Here is a 17,802-nt window from a genome sequence, read left to right as displayed (position 1 = left end):
TGTGACCTCCAGGAGGGCACCAAGCACAGCTCTGGAAGCACAAGGCAACCCCATCTCCTCTGATCCATGGGGGCTTTGCAGGAACCTGGCCCTGCAAATCTATTCCCAAAAATGCCCTTTAAAAGATAGAGCTGAGGCAGAGGCTTTTTCTGCACCTCAGGGCTCCCCACATCACAGCTCCCAGCTCAGAGCCAGGAAAGAACTCCAGAGGCCATCACAAATTTGGAACATTTATTTATGCAATTAATTTTCTTAAAAGGAAAGAAAGCCAAAAATAATATAATAACAAAATAATAAAAAAACCATTAACAACAGCTGGATGTGTGTCGTACAATCCACATCAGACACGTCCCTCCCTCGGTCCCAATGCTCCATCCTCGTCCATGGTGGAGCTGCCTCATGGTCCCAAGTCCCTTTGGCACCAGGTCTGGGATGCTGCCAGCTTTTAGGATCACTTTGACTGCATATAGACAAAATTGTTCCAATTTGGTGTTTTTCTTGGGTTTTAATTTTTTCCTTTTTTTTTTTGTTTTGTTTTTATTTAAAAAAAAGCACCACTCCAATCTGTAATACCAATAAACATTATCCATCTTAAGAACAGTATTTATATTTTTATATATAGATTTCTATATATAGATTTCTATGTACAAGATGTCCTTGCCTCATGTCAGAGGAGCATGTCAGTAGGAGTTGGAGATGGGCTGGGTTTTATAGCACTTGGATTTCAAAATCTGCCCTTCACCAGAGATGCCCTAAAAACCCAGAGACACCAAGCAAGGAGGTATCAAAATAAAATAAAAAGGGAAAACTCTTGATTTTAAAATATATATACAACTCCTCCAGTCTCTGTAGGACTAAGTGGGGTTTCACCCCTCCTCCTTTTCCTCTTTCTGGCAATACTTTACCTGCAGAGCCCTGTGGGATGCTCCCTGCCTCTGGACCACAGGCAGGATGTAGCCTAGGCAGCAGCATTGCTGGACAGCCCCCAGAGCATCCCATCCTGTTCCCAGGGATTTTGGAGGCTCAGCTCAGCCATTTTCATACAAAACCAATCAATTTCTGCACCCAGCATGCAGCACCTTCCCTAGGACAGCACAGGCAGGTCTATGGAGAGATGGGGACTGGGAAAAGATTTATCCCAGTGTGAGTACTGGTGTAGTCAGGTACTGGTTTTACTGGACCATTTGGGGGTAAAAAAGACCTTTTGGTGACAAGACAGAATGGGCACACTGCAGATGAGACAGCAGGGATAGCAAGAAGGAAGGAATGATGTCATATAGCCCTTGGCATAAGTTATTGTCAGACTGTGAATTCCTCAGGGAGGAGGTGGCAGAACCAAGGGTCCGGGTGGTGCTGAAATCCCCATCACCACAGCAGTGGCACATTGTCCAAGGGCAGAGAGGGCAGGGATGGCTCTTCCTGCTCTCTTCAACCCTTGGGACAACTCCTGGGTTTGCTCCTCCAGCCATTTGAGCTGTGCAGCCTTCCTGATTGCCTGGGCAAGGCTGGGCAGCCCCAGGCAGGCAGGGCAGGGAAGCTGCCCCTGCCCTGGGCAAGCATGGCTGGAGGAGGGAACACAGATGGGGGTGAAGGGGGCAGATGGATGAAGGACAGGGCTGCCCACATGAAAACTCCAGCACCTGGAGGAGTTTCTCACCTGCTCTGCTCCATTCTCCCCAGAAGTGATGGTGAAGGGCTCAGCCTGGCCCTCAGGACAGAACCAGCCTCCCCTCAGTTCCCACACCTGGATCCCTTGGGATGCACCTTCCCAAGGCCATTTATTTTATTACAACCAGGCTGAGAGCAGAATCTCTGGAATTACCACAACATCAGATGGAAAAAGTGCCATTTCACACCCGCCTGCAGCAGGATGGAGCTAAAACACCCCAGGTACCTTCAGCCACCAGCCCCGGTGGCACAGGAGTGTGGGGACCTTCCCCTGTGCAGCCCCAACACACAGCCATGGCTTTGGCACAGCTCAGCCCAAAATCAATCCTGCTGCCCCACCAGGCCCAGCTACTGCCCAGGGGTGGCACCCAGGAAGTATTTGGGATGGACCCGAATTTTGAGGATTTTGCTTCAAATGCAGTGATGCACAAAGGCAGGGTTAAAAACAGACCCATGGGTCAGTGAGACATCACAGGAAGAATTCACTGCTACAGATGGAGAGGAAGGTGTGGAGATGCTGGGGAACCATCCCCTCCAACACTTTGCAAAAGCACCAGGAGGGTCCAGGTCAGTCCCTGCAGAGGGACATTGCATGGCCAGTGCCCCCATCCTCATCCCTGTCTGTCCAGGGCTGGATACACAAAGGGTCAGAACTCACAGAACTAACAGAGGATCAAACTCATGGGGCCTAGGGGCAGAAACTCAGAGCTCCTGGGGGGGCTTTGCTCCGGCTCAGAGTGAGCCCCACCGAGGGAAAACCCCCAGCAGCCTCGGGGCTCCTCGAGGAGCAGCTCCAGTACCACACACAAAAGAGCAACATCTCCCAGTGTCCATCCTTCTGTGATGGGAAACAGCCTCAGCTCCTCGTGGCCTCCCCTTCCTCCCCTCCCTGGCCTCCTCTCCAGCAGCTGCAGAGAGCCAGCAGCACCAAGGCCAGGCTGCGACTCCAAGGAACCGGCTGAGCTGGGGGATCCACCCAGGGCAGGGAGGGAAGATGGAGAGCGGAGGATGAAGATGGAGAGTGGCCACCACATCTCCATGTCCTTTTGTTTCCTGGAGGGTCCTTGGCTGTCTCCCTGAGCAGGGACACAGTGCCCAGCTGGGAAGCGCGTCTGGCACGGCCCTGCACGAGCCCTGGTGCCCCTCTCGTGGCCAGGTGCTATCTGCTCTCCAGGGACTCCAGGTATTCCAGTGCTATGTCGTAGCAGAAGTGGTACTGCTCCTGTTCAGAGAGAGGAGAGAGGGTGTTAGGATCCGGAGGGAGCTGTTTCCCAAAGTTGTGAGGAGAAAGGAGAAACACATGTCACCAGCCCTCAGGAAACACCTGCCAGCCTCCCAGGGCCCCCTGACAGTTCTGCTGAAGCCACAGCCAGGAAAACTCCACTCCTGGCAAACAACACCCACACTGGGGCAGGGGCATGGTGCCCCAGATCCAACAGCTCCACACACACTGAAACACAGCATTTTGGGGACACACAGCACCATCACCTGCCCCAAGGGAGGAACCAGAACTGCAACATCCCCTTTATTGTGAAAATACCTTTATTCACCATCCCAGGTACAACCAGCACTGGGGGCTCAGCAACTTAATCACCTCAGTGACTGACATGTGTCAGTCAAATGATGGAAGAGACGTGGGAACAATGGAGTCTGGGGTCAGAGGTGTCCACAACAAAACCTTAGGTAGGAAATCAAGGAGTTTTTGTTTCTGAGTTCAGCAGAGGCCGGAAAAGGGGAGAGCACCCAGGCAAATATCCATGGTTGGAGCGGATGGAGATAGCCTGTCCTGGCTGCCAGGACATTCCTTTATCATAAATTCTCTTGCCCAGCAGGACCAGGCTCCTTCTCCCATCTTTCGTGAGACATCCAAGGATGGTGTCAGCATCCTCCCACGCTTCACTCCCCGTCAGCTGCACAAAGGGAAAGCCCAGAGTGGCTGACTCCTGGTTTTGAAACAAAAATCCCTGAACTGGGGCTTGTGGCTCATCCATCCCTGTGGACCTGTTCCCATGCTCTCCCACCCTCGGACAACTGACAGCACAAAATCCTCAGGAGAGCTCTGACCGTGGCAGTGCCCATCCCAGGAGAGCAAATCCCAAACAAATCAGGATTTTGGTGCTGCTACAGGCACTGGGACATCAGGTGGGTGTGAGAGCAGGGAGGGAGAGGGCAGAGCTTCTCTCCCCAGATCCTGGCCGCAGGATGGGGATTGCAGCCTGAGCAGTGGCACAAAAATCCTGTTATCCCCCACGGGATCCCAGGTGGGAGCAGGCAGAGGGGGAGAGGGACTTCAAAGCAAGGAGGCTGCGGCAGCCCAGATTAAAAGCACATAATGCTTTTTGGATTAAGGAAAGGGATTGTTTCCATTTATCATCATATAAAAATAACCCCCGGGCAAACACAGGGGGAAGGGGTGCAGGCAGCAGGAAGTGCTCGCTGCTGGGCTCAGCTCCTTACACCAGGCATGGATCCAGCCTCCCGGTGACTCTGGGAGATTGAGATTCCCAGAATAGCCAGTTCAGGTTCATTTGAGGCGGGAGGAGGCTTGTGTCCTGATGGGAAATGTTACCTTTTCTTAATACCCTTGCAATTTAGCCCAATGGGTCTGGTGGCTTCATGCTTGTCACATCATCTTTCCATTATCTGCATCCGTCCCCCTGCTCCCCTCTCCCCTCCCTCTCCTTCTCCTCTGCTTTTAATTCCTAATGCAAATCACATCCCCTCCTCAAAACCATTTCATTTTGCAACTTAGGGATTTTATAATCTAAACAGGGTAAACATTTCCAGCTGACTTGCTTTTAAAACATCATGAGGCACCTGGATCCCTCCACCACGGGGACAGAAAAGTGCCGCTCCCTCCCCTGTTCCATCATCAGGGCCTGAATTAGGGCAGGGGCTTTTTGCCCTGACCTGCTGCCAGCTCCAGCCTCCTCCCAGGACACATCACTCCATTCCTGCTCCCAGCAGCTTGTGCATCCATTTATTTCACTCCAAGCGCTGCTCATTCCCTTTCATATTTCTGACAGGAATTTCTCTCACTCCACACCAGCGCTGCTCCCAATGCCACAAACCTTCCAAAGCACCACAGTTACATCCCGTGGGTTAATGTGACCCTGCCTTACAGCTCCTGGGGAGGATTTCCAACAATCCCAGCACTGACTCCAAGGCTGTGCTGGCACAGCAGGATGAAGACGAGCCCAAGGCTGCTTTGAGGAGCTGCCTCACTTCCCAGCCCACCCCAGCACAGTGCTGCCGTGGGGATGCCCATGATGCTGATCAGGATTTGGGGTGGAAAAGGCAGCATTTGGGGAGGTGAGCATCCCCAGCATCTCTCCTCCATGCCAAGACCAGAAGCCAGGGTGGACAGGGAGGATGTGGTGCTTACCAAGGTCTCCACCATATTTGGTTTGTAGTTGCGGAGGGTCTTGGCAGCAAAGAAAACATCTGCCATGTTGTGACACTTGATCATCTCCAGGATCATGGTGGAGGCACAGAAGGTGCCACTCCGGCCACCTCCGTTCCTGGTGGGACAAACACACGTGTCAGGGGTGACAATCAGGTGGCATCAGAGCACCTTCCTGCTCCCTTCCAAGTCTCCCTTTCTCTATCCGACCCTGCATCCCAGGGGATGTCCCAGAGCAGGGGCTGTACTTGAACCTGCCCCATGGGGTGGCAGGACAATGATCCTGCCCTCCAACCCTCACAAGAGCATGAAAACACCCTTTTGGATTACCAAGGCTGGATCTTGGACATTTGGGCTCAGGTCCCAGCCCTGCCATGGATCAGCTCCTCGTGACCTTGGGGAAGCTGCCATGTCCCTCCTGCCCTGCGCAGGGTGACCCTGGGCTGGTGACACGGTGCTGCTGCTGCTTGGAGGAACTGACCCACCATCCACACAGGGCACTGGGAACCTCCCCAGATCCTGAGCTGAACCCCTGCTCCCACACCACCACACCTGCAGCCTGACAGCAATGGGAACATGGGAGAGGAAGAGAGAACACTATGCCAGAGCTTTATAAAGCATGTTCTCAAATTATCCTTCAGCTAACGAAGATGGACAAGGCTGTAATTAGTTTTTGATTAAAGGCTTCACTGCTGTCTTTTCCCATCTGTGAAGGTGCTGGGTCCCATCTGAGGGGAACACACATGGTGCTCATGAGCCAATCCCACTGGGAGGACAAGGGTGGACAGGGCTTGGAGCAACCTGAGGTGTCCCTCCCACTGGAACAAGATGAGCTTTATGGTCCCTTCCCAGGAAATCACTCTATGGTTCTCTGTCCCCCTCACAACGAGCAGCAAGTGGTGGGAGTGGCACAGCTCCTGCCACGTCCCTTCGGTGCTCTGTTACACACAGAGGATGTGGGGACAGGGCTGGGACCTCTGCCAAGGGTGGGGGACCAGCACAAAGGGCAGGTTGGTGTCACCCCTGCTGAGCATCCATCTCATGGAGGAGGTGACCCAAAACACACGTTGTGGCAGAGGCAGCCCCATCTGGGGACAAAGTCACCCCAGTGAGGGCTTTGTAAGGATCTCCAGACAGTGCTGTGGACATGGAATCTGGAGGCATCTCTCCCTGGGCAGAGCCTGCCCCTCCCCAGCTGACACTCACAAGCAGTGCACCACAGTCCTGCCATCACCACTTTCCTTCTGCCACCTCTCCACCTGGGCCAGGAGGTGCAGGAAGGACTTCTTGGAGTCCGGGGTGTCTCGATAGGCTGACCAGCGCAGGTACTGGAAATGCCGGACCATCAGGTGCCCCTCCTGCAACTGGAAAAGTAAAACTCATCAGCTGCAACCCATGGGCTGCCCTCATTTGCCTCCACTGGAGATCTGACAGAGGGCAGGAGATATTTGATGGGGGGAAAGAGGGGTTTGCCACACATGGACAGTAGAGGCAGAGAGGAAAACCCTTTCCTGCTGCTTTAACGTGGATTGTTCAGCCCTGACCGCCAGCTCACACTCATTCCACCAGCCCATACGACCCAGGAGAACTCCACTGTCATGGTTTATTTGACCTGACAGTATCTTGGGCTCTCTCTTATCTCCCAAAACCTGCTCCCAGGCCCCTGAGCCTCCTCGAGGCTTCTCCATCACACCTTCTCCTTTGCATGCCCAAGATCCATGGCACATAGTTCTGTTGTGCTCGCTGTAAACCAGGGGGCTGCTGAGAGGCTGCCACGGAGGCGGGAGCTTAATACCTGGTAATCTGGTTAGTTTGGGAAGCTAATCTGGTTAGCTGGATCCAGGAGGAGGATTACATGCACAGAGCTCAGCAGGCTCTGACTGGACAGATGTGGGACTCCTGCTCAGGAGCACTCAGAGCATCCCACGTACAGGACGGGATGAGACCACGGTCAGCCCCCCAAACACAACCTGGGGCTCACAGCTCATGTGTGGGGAGCACGTGGAGAGAAAGGGGGGGTCAGGCACAGATGGGGGGTCAGGCACAGATGGGGGACACTCAGCTCTGGAGGCTCCATCCACGCAGTTTCAGGTGGCTGCTGAGTGGGATAAGCACCAGACCTTCTCCACCAGCAGGACCAGGTGCTCCCGTGGGGGAGTTGGTGGGCATTTGGTGCCCACTCTAACCTGCACATTTCCAAAAGGGGCTTTTCTGAACCTTTCTGGGAGCTTTCCTGAACCTTTCAGGGAGCTCTGATGTGAGCTGGTGATGTGCCTGTGATAGCCTCACCACCCTAGGCTCCAGTTTTTGCTTCCAGCTGGAAGCCAGGAAAGCAGAGGAGGAAGAGGAAACAAATAAATGGAGTTAAAACAGAAGAAAACTCCTTTGACAGCCTGGGAAGGAAAGTTTTGGGATCTGCTTTAAGTGAGGTGAAAGCTCTGGAGCACTTGTGACACCCCCAGTGCCCATCTCCATTCCAGCAAGGCTTGGCACAAAGTGGCTCCATGCATTTCCCAGCCCTGCTCCAGCAATCTGCTCCCTGGAGGAATCTCCTCGTCGATCCAGAGATTTCCATCACACTGCATTTTAATTTAGCCCAGAGTATATCCTACCACCTGAGAGCTGAGCATATTTGGTGTAGGATTTTGTGCTGACACCCAGGAAATGCCAGATGCTCTCTTGTGAACCAAAACCCTCTTTGTGTTAAGAGTTCAGATAATCAGGATTTATCTCCTCTGGCCCCAGCCACCCTGCCCAAGCACCTTCCCAGCTGGGCTGTCAGCCAAGCCACACATTCCTTTCCAAGCTCCCTAATTCCCATCTGCCAAGTGACCTTCACTGGGGCACTGGCCTCAGCCTCTTGGCAACCATTAGGAGTTTAAAGACATCAGGGATGCCATCTCCTCCCAGCTGGCATTTACAGGTAAATCAGCTGCTTCTTTCTGTGTACAGCTCTGCATCCTTTCCCTGCTGCCCTGCATTTCTCTTCTTTCAAGACAAGCTTAACCAGCCATGCAACACTGACAAAGGGTAAAAATCTGCATGGATCTTCTCATCCTGCAGGGAAAGGGCTCTGCTGATACCAGGGGAGGTGCCGTGCCCACGTGGGGAGTGCCCATCCTGTGCTGTGTGTGTGGCAGGGCAGAGATGGAGCTTCAGGCAGGAGGAGAAAGGTCTTCCAGCAGTTTTCTAACACCTTTCAAGGACCTGCGAACTTCAGAAAGGTTGGATGGAGCAATGGCAATTTTACAAGTTCCTCTCTGCAGGAGGAGAGTTAGGCTGGAGACCCCAGCAGTCAGGAAAGATCCTACTGCTCTCAACAACTCCCTGAAATGTTGAAGCCCGGTGGGGTCAGCCTCTTCTCCGAGGTAACAAGGGATTAAAAAAGAGAAGACAGCCTCAAGCTGCATCATGGGAAGTTTAGATGGGGTATTAGGGGAAAATTTCTCCACCAAAAGAGTTGCCAAGCCCTGGCACAGGTTGCCCAGAGAAGCTGTGGCTGCCTCTGGATCCCTGGAAGTGTCCAGGGCCAGGATGGATGGGGCTTGGAGCAACCTAGGATAGGGGAAGGTGTCTCTGCCCATGGTAGGAACAACATGGTGTTCAAGTTCCCTTCCAACCCAAAGCATCCTGGGATTCTGTAACTCTTATAAAGCAGCTCACCCGTGTGATGTTCTGCACTCGGAAGAGCCGGGACACGATGTCCTCATCCGCCACCCCTGAGATGTATTCCACCTCCATGGGGCCGTAGTGCTGCAGCCCTGGCTCGGGCCAGTACTGCAGGCAGGGCTGTGGAGAGAAGCACAGCTCATCAGGACTGAAATGTGGGCTGGGACACAGGCAGGGGCAGCAAGAGACACCAGTGAAGGCAGGGCTGGTGCTGGACCCTGGGGGCTGCTGGCACGGGGTGGCCCCAGGGTGGAGTGCTGGACCACAATGCCATTTCTCACTCAGAACATCAATGGCTGGAGGATCTCCCAGCTTATTGAGGGGTCAGAGATGAAAGGTCAGGTCCACCCCCAGCACCCAGCCCCCTCAGAGCCCCCTCATACTGCACAACAGCTGACACAGCCTGGAATGGACACTGCTGTTCCAGGAGGATGCAGGATGGGCTGTGCCCCAGTTCCAGCACAGAGCTGAGCCTGCACAACAACAGAGCAGGGCTGGGCTGCTCCCAGCTGGCTCTCCAGCCCTGCTGGTTTTAGGAGCCACTCTGCCACCAGCAGTGACAGCAACGTGGGATGTCAGTGCTCCTCATCCCATGGCCAGGACATCCCACTAAGCCAAAGCAATCCCAGCCTGCATCTCTGGGGAGCAACTCCCCTCCCTGTGTCCATCATGGCACTGATGGATGGCTCAGTCCCTGGAGCATGGGTGAGATTGTTTTCACAGTGTGACAGCTGGGAAACCAGCACCGACACAAAATATACGATGTTTGTCACCACACTTTCACAGGGCATTTAGCAATGCAGGTCAGTCATGGCCTGGGCCCAACTGCACGGCAAACGTGTCTCAGGAATAATTGGTTATTAATAGGGGCTATAAATCTCTGAGATCTCTGAGCCTTCCAGACTCAGAACTATAATTTGGATATTAAAACTTCCCTTGGCAAGGCGTAGTTCAAGTGAGGGCTGTACCCTCAAAGTCACCTTTCAGAGCTGCCTGCTGGAAAGGTTGATTTATTACCTGTTGGTCTAATACCAGTAAACATTTATGATCCAGCTAAATATTGTAACCCAGACACCCCTGAAGAACAGACAGCGAGAGAGAGGCAGGGCTGAGTAATGAGGAAAAATAGCAGAGGGATTCTGTCCCTCTGCCCTGCTCAGGTGAGACCCCACCTGCAGAACTGCCTCCAGCTTGGGGAACATGGACCTGTTGGAGCAATGGCAACACCAATGGAACACCAACCCCAACTCAAAGCCAAGGCAACATCAACACCAACACCAGAGCAATGCAACACCATTACCAATGCACCATCAACACCAATGCAACACCAAGGCAATATCATCACCAATGCAACATCAACACCAATGGAACGTCACCAGCAATGCAACACCAATGCAACTTCAACACCAATGGAACGCCAATGCCAATTTAATGCCAACGCCAACTCCAAGCCAATGCCAACTCTCAACACCAATGCAACGTCACCATCAATGCAACACCAACTCAAAGCCAACCCTACACCAATGCCAACACTATGCCAACGCTATAGCAGTGCAACACCAACACCATGCACCCAGGCTGAGCTACTTCTCAACACCTCTTTGGCTCCAACTGGCCAGCCCTGTGCTTACAGGGGACAAATCCTGAGTGCTGCATACAGACCCGTGTCCCCTTGCAAAGGAGGAATTTCTGAGGGAGCAAGGCAAGGGGCTGCAGCACTGTCAGGGCAATGGGGACGGAGCAGGACAAAGCCACCCGTGGTGCAGTGCCAGGGCAGCAGCACTCACCCAGGCAGAGTTGGACTGGTTGAGCTGGTTGAGCATGACGATGGAGGTGCAGCCATAGTCGTACACCAGCCGCCAGAAGTCGGTGGTGGTGTTCTGCAGCGGGTGCAGGGTGACAATGAAGGCAGCGCTCTTGGTGTAGCTCTGTGGAGAGGAGAGACAAGCACCAGTAAGGACAGTGTCACGGTGGTGGCACTGGAGCCACTGCTGTCACACCCCAAAGAATCAGTGCAACAGATGAGTGGGACCAAAACCCTCTTCTCCATGCCTGAGCAGAGCTGGTCTCCCTGGCACAGCCTCAGTTCCTCCATGTCCTGATGATGCGGACATCCAAGTGATCCTTGCCCTTGGTCAGGATGAAAACACACACATTTTGCTTTCACAGGAAAGAGTATTTTGCATAAATAACTAGGGGAAAGATGCCACCTTTGAGCAAAGAACAAGCAGTAGCCGTGGCTCCCAGAAGACCCCAGACTCCAGCTGTGCACCTGGCCCTGACTGGAAGTATCACCCACAGCATCACCCCCACTCACAGCACCTCACCACCAGGCACTGAGAGCAGCAGAGACAACAGAGACAACCACTGACCTGGGCTCTTTTTTTTTTTTTTTTTTTTTTTTTTTTTTTTTTTTTTTTTTTGTGGGGAGGAAGAAAACCGCCCCCAAAAAAGATCCCAGAGTGTGGCCACAGCTCTCTTCACACAGAGCAGCAGGAAAACTTTCCCAGAAAGAATCCTGGGGAAGGCAGTAAGAAAGCTCAAAGAAAGAGAAAAACAATTCTTATTTCTATTTGTTGCACCTGTTGTTTGGCACATGTGGAAGGTGTTACAGAGATTGTTTACTGAAGAGGGATTTCTTAATTGGACACTAGTAACAGGTGGTTTAGATTGATTGAATTGATGGTGATTTAGATTGAATTAGGTCAAAGCTGTGTTATGACTGTCTGAAAGGGTCACAGGTTTTTCTTTTAGTACTGTAGTATAGTAGTAGTACAGTATAATATAGCCTAATAAAGTATTTGTTCAGCCTTCTGAAATCATAAAGTCAATGCACGTTATTCCTGCATCGGGGGCTCCCTGCAACAATACTAGAGATTGCAAGAAGGAAGTGGGAGGGAAGGAAATTACTGTATCTCAGGTTTGTGCTTTGAACAAGATACATCCCCTTGGTCATCCTGCTGCTGGTTTGCCAAGGGACAGCTGAGCTCAACACTGCATCAGGCACACCTAAATTAACACAGTTTGGCTCAAGCCTCTTCAGACCCAGAATCAGCTCAGCTCTGTGCTCATGGGGGTGCTCTGCCTGCTGTGGGACCTCCTGATTGAGCTCACAGAAATGACCTTATTGAACCATTCCTATGGCCCTGTCCATGGGCAGCAGCGAGACCCAGCACTCAGCAAGAGCTTTCCACCTTCAAGGAGGGGCATGAGAGCAGCAAGGGGAAAGAGATTTCACCATGTGTTGCCCAGGCTTGCCTTGGCATCCTCCTCTTGGCACAGGTGTAAGTGACAGCACGGTGTGGAGCAGGGCACGGCTCCACTGGCACCCGCACCACTGACGGGTGGCACAGGCCAGGCTGATCTGACAGATGGACAGACTGACTGAGCAAACCACTTTGGCACTTAAAGAAAATTAGACTTTTTTTTTTTTTACCCAAAGAGGGAAATAGGTTTTATCTCTTCAGCAAGAATTTCATCCAAAGGGCTTTGTCTGTCTATAAAAAAATATTTCATTCACTGACCCTTTAGTAGAGATTAAGGGAGGCTCAGTGATGCATAAAGATAAAATGGAAATGCAAACAGCAAGCAAGCTGGAAACAAAACTCCCATCCCACTGCAGCACTAGGAGAGCCACTCCCCACCACCAGCAGCTCACTCTGCTTTACAAACTGCTTTTGCTGTGGGAGCAGGAATCAAGGAGATGGGATCTGCACAGAGATCCAGCAGGATAAATCACCCACAGCATGGAAAACATAATGCTCAGCTTGGTGCCAGTGCTCAGCTGTGACCAGGAGGGTCTGGGGAAGATGTTTGAGGTGTGGGGGGCTCTGTGCTGCCCATGCAAAGCATTTCAAGGAAAGGGAAGTGGGGCTGCTGATGAATGACCCCATCCCTCAGTGAGGGCTTGGAGCCTGCAGCATCCTCTGCTCTGTGATCATCAGCCACTAGGAGATTGCTTTGTCACCACGGGGTCCTTTCTGACTGCACCAGGGGGATGCACGCTGGCTCTGGGAGCAGTTCAGAGCCCCCTCAGTTGCATCAGGAGGGGCAAGAGGATCACGGGGGGGCTGGCAGCACATGGGGGGCTTAATGCCACCAACTCCCCCAAAAGGTTCCTCTTCCTCCCCTGCTCCAGTGTCACTGCAAAATCCTGATGTCCCTCTATGCCTGGCTCACGAGAGCAGGAGAAAAGCTCTTGCAGGGTGCTGCTACGCAAAAGAAGGGGTGCAGGACCCCATTGCACCATCCCAGCCCTTCCCTCCCTGCACGCAGCTGCCATGACCCTTCCCGCCCACACGCAAAATGAGGCCATAAATCCAAACCGAACCAAGTTCTGCCATGAAAAGCTGCCTGAGCCCACAGGAAGCAGCCCCTTCCCTCCCCAGGGAGCACTCACGTCAGTTAAGGCCGCGTTGATGTAGTTGTTGCTGTCTCCATCCACGGAGATGAGGAAGGGAAGGCATCGGTCGGGCGGCAGCACGTCCATGCTGCGGTTGCGCTCGCGGTTGCGGGGCAGCAGCGCGATGCTGCACTCCTCCACGTCCAGGTGCGGCGTCACCGAGTTCAGGGTCTGCGGGCACACGGGTCCCCTCAAAGCCCTGCCTCGTGCCAGCAGGGCTGGGCACCGGGAGGGTGAGGACAGGGGGCAGTTGCAGAGGTTTTGGGAGCTCACCTGGAACTCCTCTCGCAGCTGCGAGGAATTGCTCTGCGGCTCTATCCTCACCATCTCCTTGTAGGTGGGCTTGAACTCGCTGGCAGGGATGCTGGTCTCCCCACACAGACAGGCCTCCAGGATGGCATCATGGATGAAGATGTACTGCTCCTTTGGGGAGAAGAGGGGACAGGGCTGAGCCTCCCAAGCTGGCTGGTGACAGCGGCCCCAGGTGTCCCCAGCTGTCCCCAAGGCCGCTCACCTCTGTCTGGATCATGTTGATCCTCCGTGAGCAGAGGGTCTTCACGCAGTTGTAGATGTCCACGACGCCCTCGCACTCAGCCATGTCCAACATCACATCCAGCACGATGTAACAGCCAGTCCTCCCCGTGCCAGCACTGGGGATGGAGGGAGAAACAACACGTTCCCAGTCTGTGCTGGCATCCACACACAGCCTGAAAGGGCTGGGCACCGAGCAAGGCCTCTGTGGGAGAGGGCTCAACACACAGATCCTGTACCCGGCAACCCCGCAGGGCAGCCAGGACCTCACACACCTCCAGAGCCTGGTTTAGCCTTTAACCTGCCCAAACACCCCTGCTGCAGCCCCAAGAGTGTGTGAAGGTCAGGTGGGCACCCATGTCTAAAGCTCATTTTTCATTTAAGGCTGCAGAACACATGGGTTTTGCAACAAAACCAACAACTAAACCGTCTAAGTGCCAACAGTCCCCTGGGATCACAGCCCAAAAGCACCAAGGAGGGCTCAGCTCTGAGCCCTGGGAGAAGCAGGGACGCTCCCCTGGCATGAGCAGCTCTGGATGCACCAGGTGAGACCTTCAGGGTAAGGCTAAGGCCAGCAGGGTACCCAGAGCAGTGGTGATGTCCCAGGCCCTGGCATGGCTGGAGTCACAGTCAAAGACCTACTGTGCCCTGACACAGCCCTCCAGTGATGTGCCAGGAACAGAGCCACCCCCCTGTCCCTTTCCTACAGAGTCTTTTCCAGTGAAATACTAATTTCTGGGGCTGATGAATCACTCGTCATGATTATCAGTGATTACAGGCTACGGGCACTAATCACACCGGCTGGTGAATGAACGCTGATGAGGCAGTTGACAGGGAGAAATCAAATAAAAAATAAAAAAATCCCTCCCACTCATCAGCTCCTCCTGGTTTGCCCAGAGGAGGAAAAGCCATTAGCCCATCATGTGGGAATGCCTGCTCAGGGCACAGAGAGCCACCAAAGCTGCTCAGATGTGTCACTCGTGTCCTCCCAGCTCTGGCATCCCAGTGGCTGAGCCCTGCAGGGACAGCCCTGTGGGTAACCCTGGGAACAGGGCTGTCCTGCTGCCCCCTGCCTCTCCCTTCAGCCAGACCCCCACATCCTGACCATCAGCAGTGGTCAAGCTGCCCATTGCCGTTCCACCTTTGCCCACTGGGACAGAGCTGTCACCAGTAACAGGCTGGAGGAGCCCCAAAACAGCGCTGCTCCCTGCTTGTCCCCGTGCACCAGCCCCTGCTGCCACCAGCCCAGTGGTGACATTTCACAGATGCCATCGCAGAGGGACATCAAGGCCAGGCTGGACAGGGCTTGGAGGAATCCGGACTAGTGGGAGGTGTCCCAGTCCGTGGTGGGGGAATGAGCTTTAAGGTCCCCTCCACCCCCCTGCCACCCGTGCCTGTCCCCACCTGCAGTGGATGACGACGGGACCGGCGTCGGGCGGCGTGGACGCCTTCACCCTGCGGATGAAGGCCAGCAGCCCTGTGGCGTGGTAGGGGACACCATGCTCGGGCCACGACATGAAGTGGAACTGCTTCACCTCGTGCCGGGCCGAGTAACCCCGCTGCAAGGGAAGGGTGAGAGGGCAAGGTCACTCAAACACTTGATTTCCTCAGGAATCCATGAGTTACCAGCTCAGGATCCAGGCAGATGGACCACACAGCAGTCACACGCTTGGGCAGCCCCACAGCTCTCTCCTCTTGGCTCCAAGAGGGTTAAAAACCACCAAGGAGAAAAAGGAGGAGGTGGCAGCAGCCTCAGGTGTCCCTGCCCTATAACCAGACAGTAATTTGACATTGCTGTAGATTAATGGGTAAATTGCACCGGTTCCATCTCCAGTTACCATGCTGCAGACTGATGGCTACATCACCTCCAGCCCAGAGGAGAGGAACACATCCTTCACCCCCACCACACTCACACGAAAATTAAACACTCACTCACTGTCCAAACGAAGGTGGGACTGAGCTGCTCACCCGGCACAGGGTGCAGAGCCAGGGAAAAGGCAAAGGAAGGAGCGACTGCTGACCCCATATTGGGTTAAATAAACAGGATACTGGTAAATGCCAAGCTATGGAGTGTGAGAGGTGCCCGAGGGGTCTGTCCCCGAGGAGGGCAGGCAGGGCAGGGCCGTACCCTCTCCAGGGCGAAGGTGCGCACAGAGTACTCCGCCAGCGTCTCGGACTCCACCAGCGTGATCTTGATGTCCCCGTACATCTCAGAGTCATCTGGCCAGTACTTGGAGCATTTCACCTGCAAGGAGAGCACGGGATGGGGGGCTAGGCTCTGCAGAGGTGGCTTCCAGCAGGGATGGGATGGCATGGCATGGCATGGGAGCAGGGACACTTACCCGGCCCACCTCCACCAGCTTGGTGATCATCACGATGCTGGAGCAGTGCTCCTGCCACACCATGCGCCAGAAGTCGTACACCATCTCCTGCTTGGGCCCTGGGGGACACAGTAAAAGCCCCCACGGATGGATGGGCACCACCAGCAGAACCCAGCCCTGGTAGTGGCCCAATCCTCTCTCCTGCCTCTGAGGCACAAACAGCTCCACAGCACCTCAGATCCCTTTTCCCCAGGGCTGTGCAGTGCCAAGGGGAGGCATGAGGGGTGGGAGCAGGTTCACATTGGCCCCCTCCCTTCCTTTCCTGCTCCTGTAAGGTTTAATTCCACCAGGAATAAAACCTGGCTGGTACACAGGAGGTGAGGAACCACTGGCTGAGAGGGCAGGGCATGACTCACCTTGTGTGGCTATGAAGTGGTTGGACCTGTGGTAGCCCTGCAAGGGAAGCAGAGACATCATTCCCAAGCTGGGGCACAGACCCTTAGACACTTCCCAGCCACCCAACTGGTAGAAATTCCTCACAGCCACTGGGCTAGGTCCTGCAAGTCCACCACAGAAGGAGGAGGAGGTTCAGCAGCCATCCCACACTCAGTACACCCTGTCCTGGGATGGTGCATCTCCTGCATCCCACAAGAGGTTCATGTAATGCCCAACCCACACCCCTGGTCTGCAAAATCCTTTATCAGCACCTTGAGGGATCCATGAGCTCCACTCCAGCTCCTGCAGCCAGGAGACCTCCATTAGTGATCCCCCTATTGCACAGCAGCCACTTGGTGCTGAGACAGCCCCACTCCCTTCCTTGATCCCAGCTGCTCAGCCCTTAACAAGAACATGCCAAAGAGCACATTCCAGCCAGGCCACTGCCAGAGGGACTGTGAACACAATATCCCACACCCTGGCCACAGGTCCAGCAGAGTTAAACCACACCACACGCATGGAGGTGACAGTGGCTTCTCCATCCCCTGTGGGTCTTTTCACAGGGGACTTCTGTTGGTCAAATTCAACCCTTTCTCAGAGCACACAGGCCCTGCTTTCCATGCCCCAGTGCCACACAGACCTTGCTTTCCCATTCCCTGGACATTCCCAGGTTTATGGACACATTTTCCCAGCCTGCCTCTCCCTGATGGTATTTAGACCACACTGCCCAGGGTGAGGCCTGGCAGGAGATGGGAGCAGAGAAGGGAGGAGAGAGGGAAGAATCTACTTACTTCTCGGTTAATCCGAATCTTAACGATCCCATTGGGACACAGGTTTGAGAGAAAAAGATCAGAGATATTAGTGAGGCACAGAGCAGAGAGGGGTTAGAGCACCTGCCCTGGAGCAGGCCATGGAGAGAGAGGGCAGAAAGGACACAGGGAACAGGGACAGGCTGAGGGACACTGCTTGGGCACTGGGATCAGGCCACACTGACGGACACCCTCTGGGCAGGAGGGAAAAGTGGAATTTGCTGCTGCTTCCAGGAGATGCTGGAGCCTTCCTGCAGCTGCTCTGGTCTCAGCATCACTGGAGGTGGCAGGGGACATCGCTCTCGGGGACACTGCTCCCAGAGGACTCTAGGGCTGGGCTCTACCCAGATTCACACACACCAGCAGGATCGAGGGGTACTCCAGTGTGAGCCCCTGATGGTCCCTTGTTCCTCTCAACCTCTGCATCCCCCACCCAGGGAGAGGGAGATCCACGGCCACATAAGCTGGTGAGGGGGAAGAGGATAGAAATGAAGAGAGGGAATGAGAAGGAGGGACAGAGCAGAGCAGAGAGAGATGCAACAAGCAGAAACAGCTGATGAACAC

General features: G+C 54.1%; 1 protein-coding gene across 4 annotated transcripts in view; it reads right to left on the bottom strand.

Annotated features, from left to right (window-relative positions):
- Positions 1-217: 217 nt before the first annotated feature.
- PTPRU (protein tyrosine phosphatase receptor type U) overlaps positions 218-17,802 on the bottom strand; it is a 57,211-nt gene continuing 39,626 nt past the window's right edge. For 2 of the 4 annotated variants that reach the window (XM_063177532.1, XM_063177534.1), the window contains 13 exons: positions 17,221-17,238; positions 16,411-16,447; positions 16,016-16,113; positions 15,802-15,918; positions 15,078-15,232; positions 13,657-13,792; positions 13,416-13,565; positions 13,140-13,313; positions 10,528-10,668; positions 8,735-8,860; positions 6,278-6,435; positions 5,054-5,189; positions 218-2,890 (listed from right to left, as the gene is read on the bottom strand). In XM_063177532.1, coding sequence (XP_063033602.1) covers positions 2,828-2,890; positions 5,054-5,189; positions 6,278-6,435; positions 8,735-8,860; positions 10,528-10,668; positions 13,140-13,313; positions 13,416-13,565; positions 13,657-13,792; positions 15,078-15,232; positions 15,802-15,918; positions 16,016-16,113; positions 16,411-16,447; positions 17,221-17,238 — 1,509 coding nt within the window. In that variant the 3' untranslated portion in view covers positions 218-2,827. The remainder of the gene's footprint in view (positions 2,891-5,053; positions 5,190-6,277; positions 6,436-8,734; positions 8,861-10,527; positions 10,669-13,139; positions 13,314-13,415; positions 13,566-13,656; positions 13,793-15,077; positions 15,233-15,801; positions 15,919-16,015; positions 16,114-16,410; positions 16,448-17,220; positions 17,239-17,802) is intronic. The other 2 variants (XM_063177533.1, XM_063177535.1) reach the window with 1 other exon arrangement.

This window comes from Melospiza melodia, chromosome 27 (genome assembly GCF_035770615.1).
Source record: "Melospiza melodia melodia isolate bMelMel2 chromosome 27, bMelMel2.pri, whole genome shotgun sequence".
NCBI classification, from domain to species: domain Eukaryota; kingdom Metazoa; phylum Chordata; class Aves; order Passeriformes; family Passerellidae; genus Melospiza; species Melospiza melodia.
Note: the sequence above shows the minus strand (reverse complement) of the source record. Positions and strands in the feature narration are given on the sequence as shown.